Source organism: Pleurodeles waltl, chromosome 11, assembly GCF_031143425.1.
Source record: "Pleurodeles waltl isolate 20211129_DDA chromosome 11, aPleWal1.hap1.20221129, whole genome shotgun sequence".
NCBI lineage: Eukaryota > Metazoa > Chordata > Amphibia > Caudata > Salamandridae > Pleurodeles > Pleurodeles waltl.
Window position 1 is genome coordinate 1,367,299 of NC_090450.1, and position 13,077 is coordinate 1,380,375.

Below are 13,077 nucleotides of genomic sequence, written 5' to 3' on the forward strand. Positions count from 1 at the left end.
CTAGAAATGTCCTCACCATGAAAAAATGAAACTGTAGTCACGCCCCACGATCCACCAAATGGCTAATCAGGGGGCATTTGCAATTACGGTTCCCAGAGAATTTCTAAAGGGAGCCCAGTCTCCATTACCTATACTCCAGTGCCCCCACTCTCGAGACACAGAAATGTAGGCAATATGCTTGGACTGTCTTCCTATTCCCACGGACCCCTTTGTACTATGGTAAAGCATGGATTCCACTAGGTCTCGTGCTCACACTAACAGAACACACAGTACATGTACTCCACATGCAATCCAGGCCACAGGACAGGTCCTGGACCTCGCACTGCCAAGAACAGGCCTGGGTCTCTGAGCTCTTGCTATCGTGATGATAGCGCCAAAATAAAAGTCGGAATGCAAGTTTGACATGCAGTCAGGCAACTCAGGGGAAAAGAACAAGTACATTTACCAGGGAAGGAAACATTCCAGACCCAACACCACTTGTGCACATTAACTTAAATTAACAAAATATAAACCGACTAATATAATGCCTAAGAAATGTAGATTTAAAAACACACAAAATGTGGAGGCTACAATTACTATTAAGTTTTAACAATAAAGTTTACTTGCTTTGTCCAGCCTGATTTGTTTTGGCTGAAATCTTAAAAAAATGAAATGACATTCAACATTCTCATGCAGATTTTAAATACAGTTGGAGATTTAGATGAGATACAAGCAAACCACTGCAAAAATAAATTAACTAAAACCCCCAGAGAATTAGTTCCAATTCTGAGGCGCTGGCTGCATCTAAATATGGGAATTATCTATTACTCGCATAGTAGACTGGAGTGGATTCGAACTGAAATACAGCTCAGGAGGAATGTTTGTGTTCTATCGCCATGTGGATCGGCAGGTTCTCATCATTCAACATAGAAAGGGTTTTCTATTGAATTGTGTATCTGTAGCAGAATGAAAGTGGTACAGATATTTTTTCACCTTGTTTACTAAAAGAACAAATAAATATGTATGCAACGTTATCATTGCGATACTGTAGTATTAATTAGAGGGGTATAGTTTACTCTACACAACAACATACTGTTGGTATTAAAATAATAGTTAGGAGGGTTGCTTTCTCCTTGGGTGGTAGCAACACGCAGGGTCATTGCCACCGGGTAATATCTTTAAAGCATACGTCATGTCTAGAAACATGAGGTCTTCTTTCCCCCAGATAGCTCTTTGTACCCAAAAGCAGGAAGGGATGCCTGGGTCGCCGTTTCCTCTCCTACGTGACCGCTAGGACTTTGTGTTCCCCCCCAGCCTCTGTCCGAACAACAGTTCTCATTACCTTATCTTACATAAGTAATACAAAACGCGGCTTTAAAAAGGTACCACACAAGCTTATGGTGTTCAACACTTCACTCCCTTGGACAGTATTCTATCTTTTTAATCTCTCAATGCTTCATGCTAGTTGCATTCGCTGGTGCTGGCGCAGGCAGAATTTGTGGTCATCTACACAGGACTGTTAAAGCTGGTTAGAAGGTTTATGAGCTGAGAAAATGTTCACAACATGGGCAACAAGAAATCTTGGACAAAAACGATGGGATCTCAGAATGATCTCAACAGTTCAAAGAGAAAGAGATGAACCATGGAAGAAGCAGGAAGGGATACAAGCGATGATTCTGCAGTCTCGGGCATTGGTTTTTAACCAGTGGACCGCGGACTGTCAAGTTTTGAAAACACCTACTCAAGGGGGATCAAAAATGTGGAACTTGTACAATTTAAAAACACTGTGGAATTGTAAGTAATTAGAAGTTGGAGGCTAAAAATGAAGTTAGCATCCTTAGCTTGATTAGTGGGAGCCGGTCAAGTACAGCAAACAGAATCTACTAAGGATGACTGGCTGAAGCACTTGTATGCTCCAACAAAAGGATAGCATGCGTCAAAAGTCAAAAAGACAGAGGCATCCTAGAGTTTTTCATATCGCTTTATTTTTTTAGAAAAAAAAAAAAAAAAAAAAAAAAAAAAGAACTCCCCCCTTTCCATTAAACTGAAAATTTAAATTATTCAATATTTGTATTGACTAATTAAATAAAATATTTCATAATTTGTGTCTGTATTTAAGGCATACTTGTTGCTGCATTTCTGTAAAATGCTTGTGGTTTAAATGATATAAACTGCTTAGGCCGTGGACCCTGCCTTCCAGTAGTGATTGAAAGGGGGTCCACAGAAATGAAAAGGTTAAGAACCAAGTGTGGTGGTCTCACGAGTGAAGAATCTGCAAGCCTGAGCAGTGATTGCCCGATCTTGAGACACGCCAGTGTGAGGAGGGAAACCTGAGCTGCAGCACATAAATGGATGGACAACAGTGCAGGTTAAGCAGAGCATCTCTCTCTACATTGAGGTGCCCACTTAGCATTATTATTTCCTAAAGACAAATAGCTCCCAAGTTCACCCAACAAAGCACAAACACATGAGCCCAATACTGAGGACCACAGCTGTAAAATGGAACATCTTCTATACAAATTGGTTTCGCAAACACATTGAGGGTACAATGGAGCGGCCCAGGTTTAAGCAACTGTACTCAGTACCAGGAGGCAAACAAATTCACAGGACATATTTTTAGGAAATTCCACTTTGTTGCCATTTTCCCTTCCCTGCTGCTGATTCCCCCCCCCCAACCCCCCCACCCCAGCTCTCACGCTGCAGCTCATATCAAGCAGCTGCGCTAATTCCTTCCCTTGCTGTTTTACATTGCTTCTTTTCAAACAACACACTGACCTTCCATTTTCGGGAATTAATTTACTTTTGCCACACTTTTGTTTTCAAGTTGTATCTTTGCTTCATTATTACGTCGATCAAGGTGAAAGTACTCTCCATGACCCAGGCTGACAACAGAGAAGAAAACTAGCTGGTGTTTTGTGATGGGCACGGGAGGATCACAGCACATCGGTAGTGAGAACCAAGTACTCTTTTTGCAGCATTGTTTCACGCTGGCGAATTGTTATAATGGTAACAAAGAAAGGTACTCTGGCCATTACAGTGGAAGATGTACACACCTAAAAACTGCAGCCGATCAGAAGCTCCTACGACTTCACTAACCAAATTCTGACCTGTGAAAAAAAAAAAATCAGGAAAAAAGGGCAAAATAAAAATAAAACACGGAGGTCAAATGGAAAAACAAATCGAAAAGGACAAATGTAATCAGGGGAAGCTCAATTAACGCAATCTAAAACATAGAGCTACTTGCAAGACATACAAAAACAAAAGAAACTCATTCCAGGGTGGACCCTGTAGTGAGATTCTGATGATAAAGGGGTGCTTAAGAATCATAGCTTGCAAACAACCGTCTGACAACCAAGTAAGGCCAAACCCAGCAACTGAAAGATATTCAAGCTGGGGCGACAACGGTATCTCCTACTGTGATGGAGCGCTAAATGCGGTTTATGAATACTTACAGTGGTGAAGACCATAACACACGCCTGGTAATTTTCCAAACACTCCTTAAGTGTTAAGACTGTAGTCTACTTCGAAGGACGAGGCTCTCAGGGGCCTTCACTTGGACTACATGATTACCCATATTGCATACGAGAGAGACAGTAACAGACCAGGATCTGGGATACTGAGGGTAGCTGGCCGCTCCCATCCAGAAGGACTGCATATGACATCTGATGTTTTCGTTTTACAGATTCCTTTTTAGGATCAAGTGAGGATGAGCTCTCACATGTAGAACAGTGACGTAACCCTCTAATCTTGTGCCAGTGCTGTGGTTTCTCTACATCATATTATGTAGGGAGCAAGGTTGCAATCTAACCCATGTTAAGTTTTGGTTTAAACAGAGAACCAGGACTGGAAACAGTGGCATCAGTTTCCAGTTCTTCCTTGCTGGGACATCAAGCCTGATGAAGGTAAACAGAGGAATGGCCGCCGCTCCTGGAGCTCCACTATTACTATGGGCTTCCCAGTGGTCACAGGGGCTGTCGAGATGTACCGGTGGCAGCCAATCACTACTGTGCTTAGCAGCGACTCAGCATGTTCACTCTGACTGAGCAGGAAGCAAAGTGCTTGTTGAGGGAGGAGGGAGTAAAGAGACAGGGCGGCCAGGCGGTGCTTTAAAATATGTTTCAGGGGAATGAGGCTGCGGAGGCAGTGACAGGAAGCCGGATATCATTAGCACATTTGTGGGTGAAGGGTACGGCTGGGGGTCTGATTATTTGGGGAGGGCAGGTTCCACCATTACTCACCACTCTCCTTTCTGCACAACTGGTCCATGGTGGACACCTTGGGGGTCAGTGTTAGGCAAGTACTATAGATGCCCCACATAAATCTGTAGCTGGGCAGATGTCAAAGGTCCAGCAGTTGCAAATATCATCAAAGACAACTCTACTTACAGACTTTTGGTCTATGATGTCACTTTGAACAACTTGGAAAAAAAACATCCACTACCAAAAGGTATCTACTAGTAGCTACTGTGCTACACGTGTTATCCTACGAGATGATGATGGATGAGCTCTTATATTTTTATATAAGTTCCACCACATGTTGGATTAGAAGTGGTATCATGATGACTGCAGTCTCTCACATCGGACATAAGAAAGGGAGCCTTGCTTGGACAAAAAGGAAATAGCGGACTGGAATGCAGGCCAGAGTAAAATAAATATCACTGGCTGAGATTAACGCAACCTTTTCATCCATCCCGTTTTGCTTTTCCTAATCTCGACCATAATGGCGTTATTACACAGTTATAGGCCGTAAGGCTTGCTGCGCCATAGAGACTTAAATTGCATTTCATTATTTACATACAAAGAGGCCAAAACATGCCTGGGGTTCTTCTGTTGCTGATCACAGATGACTTGGCCTAGCAGTTTGATATGGGCAGTCAATGTTGGGGCAGGGCCAAGACCGATGTGTAAATGGATGGCATCTATCAGGAAGGCAGTGCACAAAAAATACACAGGATTAGAATACGGCACAGAGCAATGACCAGGGGTTGAGGAAAAGGCAAGTATTCCATTAATTACAGTTTGCTGCCGACAAGGAGAGGAATATACCTGCACTGCCACTCCATGAAAATTTGCTCAGTCCCACATAATAAAAGTACTTTATTACCCCTAAATATGGACGGTATGTGGATCTAGATAAATGGTTTATGCAAAACAAGGGGGTACAGGCCCATGAGCTCTGCTCATCTACCCGTGGGACCTCAACCTCAGACACCTCAGCGTCGCCTGGCTGAGGTTGTTGTGGAGTATACAATCCACAAAACCCCTGCCACATAGCAGTCATCACAGCACAAACAGAATCCAACTACTCAATCTGTAGATGTTGGGTTGGGCCATCTTTTGTCTTTTCACCTTGTGCAACAGGAAGCGAAGAAATTACAGAAGTCAGGAGAAAGCAGCCCCTGGCTAGGGTTGGCTCCAAACTTCACAAAGGGGAAACAAGGACAAAAAGGGCTCACACTCACACCTGTGGACCAACTTCAGGATACATAATGGCCCTACAAAAATCATTATTTATTTCAAGTTCAAGAGTGAATTGCTGGAAGAATCTGAAAGTTTTCAATCTTGCCGTCATAGAGCAGACTGAGTGAGATAGGCCTGATGAACCATCTGACGTTGGTGCACGAAGAGAGGACCTGGCCGATGCAACTTCCCTGTCTGACCTCATGACAAGAGTCAAAGTCAAGAAGTCTACATCCTATGTGCCAGAGTCAAAGAGGATTGCGGCCCTTGAAACTTCATCCTGCAAGGTGCACAGACACAAAGTTCAGACACTCAAGGAAAATGGAGAAATTAGGACGCAAGGACCTGCAGACCCAATGAAAAGGAAGAAAGACCCCAAAAAAAAGCAACGTCTTATTGCAACATGGACAAGTAATAATAACCAACAGGCTCAATGAAGGAGATGCAAGACCCTAAGCCCCAAGACCGGGAGAAAAGGCCCAGAAGAAGCAGAAGCCATCTTCATGCAACTAGGACAAACACCAATGACCCAAAGGTGAGCTAGTGCAGTGACCACTCTGCACTACATTTTCACTGGACAGATCCTCACAACATGACCGTGGCCTGGGTTTTATAGTGTTGGGAACCTAGGCCATGATTGCTGGCTGTACAACTCAACAGCTCCACCTTTAGCTGACTAAACCCCAGGTGCTTACAAGGGTACTGGAAGAGGAAAACTACGTTTTACACCTTCTTCCCTGGATACGCGCTATGCTATCCACTGCCTCGCCCTGGTAGCATCATTTGAAGCATATACTTATACTATACGCTTCCAGACTTGTTCTGAAACCAAACATTTATTGATAAATGAAATAAATCTGCAACAAAAGCAATGCATTTAACAAAATTACAAAGAAGCAAGATGTGATGAATCAAAATGTCAAAGTAAAGTATATAAGTAATAACAAGAAGCAAAACACATTCCAATGAAAAAAATGAAATTTCATTTTTTAAATTAAGGCTGTGAAAAGCAGTAAGACAACTAAGTACATGCAATTTAAGCTTTGCATCTAGCTTTGAACAATGCAATGAGTTTAAGCTTGAAATTATTTTTAAAGAGCCAACATTATATTAAATTGTGGAATTCGAAGAAACATCCTCAAAGTGATGTACATTATCTCTTGTCTAAAGTAAAGACTTCACTAGGGCAGTCAATGACATCTCTAGCGTTCAACAGTCAAATTACATATTTGACAACGATTTGTGGATTCCAAGCAGGAGAGACTTCATAAGGCGAATCTTTAAAAATGAATTCGTGTTTTTCACAGTTGCTAAGTTTTTGCACTAAACTGGGATTATTGTTATCCTCTGGGATGCACCACATCGTTGCGTGACCGCAGAAGGTCCTAGCTGCAGGATATCTTGAATGTGAGTAGTAGAAATCAAGCTATAAACCCCTGAAGTGTCCAGACACTGCTGCTCGCTGAAATGATAAGGAATGCCCAGTCACTGATGCGCCCTCCTGGTTCCACAATAAAAAGCATGCCAACCCCTTAACTCAAAGCATGTGAACTGGTGTGATGATAAGACTTACTGAGCAGTGATCTAAAGCCTTCAAGGCCTCCCAGCTCCGGTCAGTTACACCAGTGTCTTGGCCAGGGATCAGCAAGGCACCAGTTACAGAAGTCACTGAGGATCCAGAAGTAAAGATATTGTATGGTGACGACTGACTGCCCAGTACCAGGAGAAAAGGCCTAACATGGCATAAGATGCGCCTACTATAAAGGAGCATGATATACACAAGTGCTGGGAGGATAATTCTTTAGATGAAGGTGAGGCCTTTCTTGGGGTTTTGTGGCAGAAGGCAGATACTAGAAAGTATATGTTTGTGCTGTTGTTTACATTATTTTTAACAGCCAGTCGTTTAACCAAGTGACTCCCTTTAAAGTATGAAAAATAAGCTTGAAACCAATATTGTACAGACATGCCATTAAATCTCATCGGTATCTAGCAGTACACGAAAATCTCTCACCTGCAGAGAACAATCCCTTCAAGAACCCAAAGCTCTCCCCAAGCTTTTCAAAGTCTGGAAGCAGTTTGGCAAAATCCTCGGCATCTGGCAGGGCTCGGCTGAACTTTTCTGTAGAAAATTGAGCAATAAAAACATTAGAAGCATGTGAAGTACATTGGACAATACATTTCTTTGTTTAAATCTATTCCATACATTATTATTTTATAGGTAAAAAGCCCAAGTGCACCAATACATTTTATTACATTCATGAAGCTATGAAGATGGTGGACTAAAACTTTCACTACGTAAAATATAAAAAGAAAACATTGATAATTCCCTCTTATTACACTACGGTGCAAGCGCAATCTGAGTGCTTTAAAGGCAACTTATCAAAGCCTACCTGGACTATTTTCATGGCTGTTGCACTTATTCATGAGAAGCCCTGAAGAATGAGCTCCATATTCTGTGCAAGAGACAAGCAACGTTACCAGTGTTACTCTTTCAAGTTTTAACGAACCAGGCTGCTGATTTGCTTCTCAGCTTGCTGAGCTCTCACTGGATAAAATAAATCCTACTTTCCACAAAGAAACACAAATCTGCCTTTTTAGCATTAACAGTTGGCTCCTACATGCTTACTGCTTGAGAACAGATAATATATGACTCAGTTGCCTCATTTTAGTAACTCATGGGCAGCGCTCATCCCTGCTAGGTGAATGTTTATAAGAAAAGTCTGCTTATCGGAGATTCCTACTGTTCGAATTCTTACCCATCTACACACTGAGGCTCTTTAGTTACCGTCTATTCAGTGTTGCTATCGCAAACCAAAATGCCTGAAGATCCCATTGAGGACATTCCCTGTTGTGACAACTGCTTTTCCTTGGAAACCTGGCCAAAGACGAGGGCAGTTCATCTGTCTCTTAAAAGTCTTTAGTTCCCGTGACAGAAGAGATCGGCTGGTCCTCAGCACAGCTTGGGTTTTAAAGAACCTGATATAAGCAAACAGTAGCAACAGTGGGAGGTTCTTTGGTGTGTCAAGTAGAAGCATTAGTTTCACTGGTCACAAACTGTATGGCTGCAAAATGCACTGCTTAAAACGAACATCCCCTGGGCTTAAAACAAGGCCCTTTAGCTTGTGGGCTAGGGCTGCTTGGGGACATGGACTTAATCTTCTGAATACCCCCACAGGAACTCTCTGATGATCCTTTGTATGACCAAAGATGTTTCAATCAGAGGTATCCTGAATCTAGAATTCCCCATTAGCTTCACTCACAGAGAAGAGAAAATATTAAGCCAAATAAACAGAATTTAATACATCATATGCAATTAATATTCCGTATAACAAACCCCAAATCTCTTCCATCACTTGTGTGTTCTTCTAGACTACACTGTGCATGCGCACTTCAGTTTCCGGACAGAGGGCTACAGTATTGCTGTGGAGGTCTCTGCTACAAATAGCTTTACTTTGGACTTTGCAGAAAGCTCTTAAGTGGAACTTGAAATGTTGTAATTTCCATTTCACTCTGTGCAGAAGATTTTCACTGTTAATTCTACAATAGGTGTCCCCTAATGGCCGGTTATGTCCTGATTTTCTCTGCCTCAGGTTTCCACTATTTGAAAGGCACGTAATCTATGATATGCAAGATAAAATAGTAAGCTTCTTTACGGGTTCTTCATATAGCCAAAATGGAAATTAATTGCAAAAACTGTGGCTCCATGCTTCTCAAATAATTCAAATAGACAGTGAGAACTCCCATGGAACACGTCCTGTTTAGTCCAGATTCTATTGTGGTCATCAAATGACCCTTGACTCCGAACCATCTTGCCTGGTTTGACATTTTCTGGCCTGATGTGCGAGAGAATCTGCAATGCTACTGGCAGTGCTCTTGAGTCTGCAACATTCATCAGCAAAGCAGCTGGCAGTCAAGATCATGCCCCTGGATGGCGCACCCCACCCATAGTAGAGGCTAGCTGTTGTCCCATCACATTGTTCTGCGTGGGACAGTTGATCATAACTCTTTCCTGTATCGTAAGACAGCTGGCCACTCACTTGTAAAGACAGTGACCCCTCACCCCGAACACTAGGTCACACATCTTCCAAAAAAGACAGCAAACTATGTTCCTGTAACAAATACAAATTCAGATCACTCCACAATTTTTCCACAATCATTGAAATACATTTGCCACACTGATAACTTTTTGTTTTGAAATGTAACAGAATGAGCAACAGTTCCTAATAACTCAAATTCAAATTCCGACACTGAGATGAAGGAACAAATTTATCTTTCCATCAATGTCAGAAAGGAGGCTGTAATGTTTGACTCAATCTACTGAGTCATAGGCAGCGAGTAGAGCACATGAAAAGAAAAAGCATCTTTTTATTGTTCACCAATATATGAACGACTTTCTTTGATACACTGACCAAAAGATCATTGCAAATCATTCAGACTGACATCAATACTAACTCCTTCTGGCACAGCTCCCTCAGACAGAGCTCCAACTCAACAGTGGAGTTTCAGGTCAATCTGTTATGTAGAAGCTCTAATATGTATCTGAGATTGGGGAGTTGGGTTCAGCCTTTATTATCTGTCCAATTTCTGAAGCCTATCCCCGATGAAGACCCCTTAGGGATTCCAAATTATCTAGGTATCATCCTGCAATTCTGTATCCTAAAGATAAGGCACAATGAAAAGCTTCAGAAATTGGACACCAACAAGTCTGCCCTATTACCAGTTATGACCAACCAAGGGCATTACATTGACTGTTGAAGTGCGACAAACTGCAGGCATACTGGTGATACATCCTTGAAATAGACAGTGTGGGCATCATTAGCGTTGCTACGGGACATGACGACTTTCTGTTCCAATGGATTGTTTAATGGACGCCAATAGATGTTGGGTACAAAGGTGTTTGTGAGCTGCAGGTCGGCTTCAAGGGCAACACCACATCAATGATAATTCTTCTCCTCATTTTCAAGTTCTTAGGAAAGACTTAAAGCCTCGTCTGAGGCTCTGACATGAATTTCAGTGCAAGACAAGCATCACCACAAGGAAAGCTTTCCCATTATCAGCCCCAACAGACAGTGCAGTTTAATGATCAGTAAAGTGGTTTCAGTTTCTTTGAGGGGTTGGAAATCAGATGGGTCGTCCTCAAAATAGAATTATATTTCTGTGTGTTTCCTGAACTGGGATACAGTATCTTGTGCAAAGACATTTGTCAAAAAATGAAGCTAAATTATCAGTCAATGATCCCTTTACTAGGTTTGATGGATGTCTGCCAGGCATACAGAGGCACCGTCTTACTGAACCCACAGCGCAAGCAGCCGACAGCAGCGCTCGCACAGCTCTGCAGAAACACAGGGTACGATGCACTTAGTCCTGACTCGGAGTCTTACAAATGTTGTATCTTATTTCTGCTGGCTTTAGAACTGCACATTACCCCTGCTAAGCAGTAGAACAGTGCCTGTGCTCCTCCTTAAACATGGTTGAATTTACACACTCCTTGCCTACAAGACCCTCGCATATGGTGTAGAATGCTATGGGTCCCTGGTTTTTAGCATAAAGTGGAGCCAGGGCCTGGAAGATAAATACCGCTTGTGGATTGCACCGGCTACAGTGCCATCCACTATTGTGGCAGTTCAAACTTGGCTTCTGGCCTGCCACTGCAGGCTGCCTGTTACAGTGCAAAACATGCGCTGTAACCTGTCAAAACCTCCATTATAAATATTAGTAACTCGCCCTTAAGTGGGCCTTGTACTCCACGTGGTAGCGACCATGGTATATACAAGAGAGACATGAAGAAAATTAATACTTCAATGTGCCTCTATAGTGAGATGGCCCTTAAAGCTATTTTCACTGTGGCAGGCCTAGTGAAACCTCCAGTAGAAATTAAAATACAAACACTATCTCGGGAAAGGGAGGTGCTAGAAAAACATACAAACTACTATTTTTAATAGCTATTAATACCCACTGCAATGCTGAAGTTGATTTTTTAATAAATATAAAGTAAAATAATGCTTTCAGAGTCACTCTTTACCTGCCTGAACTCTCAGAAGGCTAATTAGCATCAGCCATTGGTTAGAGTGAGTCCAGAAGCCATTTCCACCTACCAACTGATGCCCGCCACAAATATGGCACCTGCAAGCACCCACTTGAGTACACTTTCTGGACCCTCAGAAGATCAGAGGAGGACAGTATCTACTGTTTATGACCTTACAATAGCGAGTGTTCCTAATTCGAAGGCTTTACACTCGCGGTGGATACAATGGGCTACGTCTTTGATGGCCACTGATGTGGATTACGTATTTGACCCTAAGCTGCAGACTCAAGAATTTCTTCAATATGAAATAGAGTACCCAGTTCCTGCTGGCACATTGCCTATTGACCAATATGAAGTGGTCATGTATACCGATGGCTCTGCGCAACCGGCGGTTGGGACTAAACAACAGTATTCTGCTGCATGTGCGGTGGTGAGCGGGACTATGGTGGGGGAAGTCTTCTGCCCCCGACATACTTATACTAAAACCTTGGGAGATTGCACAGCGCAGCTGGCTGAGCTGAAAGCTCTTTTGTTAGCGTTGGAGCATGCAGAGCCGGCGATATTGACCTTACTGGTCTGTAACTCCTACTACTGTGTGCAATCCTTCAATGAATATCTGCATTATTGGAAAATGAATGGGTTCAGAGATTCTAAAGGCAACACCATTAAACATAAATTGTTGTGGGGTAAGGTTGCGGGTCTGAAAGAAACGCTTCCTAAAGTCCATGTTGTACATACACTTGGACACCAGCGCGTTGGAATACACGTTGCTGGGAATACTTTGGCTGATGAAGCTGCAAGGTCGGCAGTGGCTATCGCCACTGTAGCCGCGGTAACTCGTTCGAGTTCAAAACCAGACGGAGATTTCGGCTGCCATAAAAGCTACGGCTGATGGCACGCCATTTCCTAAAGGATTCCCTTCTAAATATAGTTACTGCTTGAGTGGTGCACTAAATGCTGTTGTTAATATTCCAGGCGTTGGTGTACGTGAGTTACCGAATAAGATTGAGAGACCTCGATTAATTTCTGCAGCGCATGAAGGGGTGGCATCTGCGCATGCTGGTGTGGCTGCCACGATTTCACTTTTACAGGCCCGTTATTGGTGGCCTGGTCTCTATAAGGAGACAAAGCAGTATGTTCTTTGTTGTGACGTCTGTCAACAAATTAAAGCATCGTCGGCTAGACGCCCGCAGCAGACTCCTCTTCTGATATCAAATAGACCATTACAGTGTGTGTACTTGGACCATTGTGGTCCACTGACACCAGATAGTGCATACAAATACATATTGGTTGCTGTAGATTCGTGCTCCAGATTTGTGTGGGTCTGGCCACAGCGCTCGGCTGACGCTCGGACTGTTATTAAAGATTTGCGTATCTTTGTCGATACATTTGCAGTTGCGGCTTTTCATTCGGACCAGGGCCCTGCTTTTGCCTCTAAGGCATTCAGGGACACCATGGCTTCGTTGGGGGTCCAGCTCCAATTCTCGTCTCCATTTCATCCCGAGGGAAATTCTGTCATGGAGCGTTTAAATCGTGATTTAAAGCAATCCTTAACAGCCAGGGTTATAGGTACGGGTCGTAGTTGGCTAGCCCACCTGTATGGAGTACAGAGAG

General features: G+C 42.9%; 1 protein-coding gene across 8 annotated transcripts in view; it reads right to left on the bottom strand.

The window, feature by feature from the left end:
• The window catches only part of OPA1 (OPA1 mitochondrial dynamin like GTPase), a 278,588-nt gene that overhangs the window by 241,939 nt on the left and 23,572 nt on the right, over positions 1-13,077 (bottom strand). For 4 of the 8 annotated variants that reach the window (XR_011199308.1, XM_069212739.1, XM_069212742.1 and 1 more), the window contains exons 4-5: positions 7,450-7,557; positions 3,033-3,086 (exon numbers count right to left, since the gene is read on the bottom strand). Coding sequence is in view for 5 of the 8 variants with exons in the window: in XM_069212739.1 (XP_069068840.1) it covers positions 3,033-3,086; positions 7,450-7,557 (162 nt within the window). In the remaining 3 variants the exon portion in view is untranslated. The remainder of the gene's footprint in view (positions 1-3,032; positions 3,087-7,449; positions 7,558-13,077) is intronic. The other 4 variants (XR_011199307.1, XR_011199309.1, XM_069212741.1 and 1 more) reach the window with 1 other exon arrangement.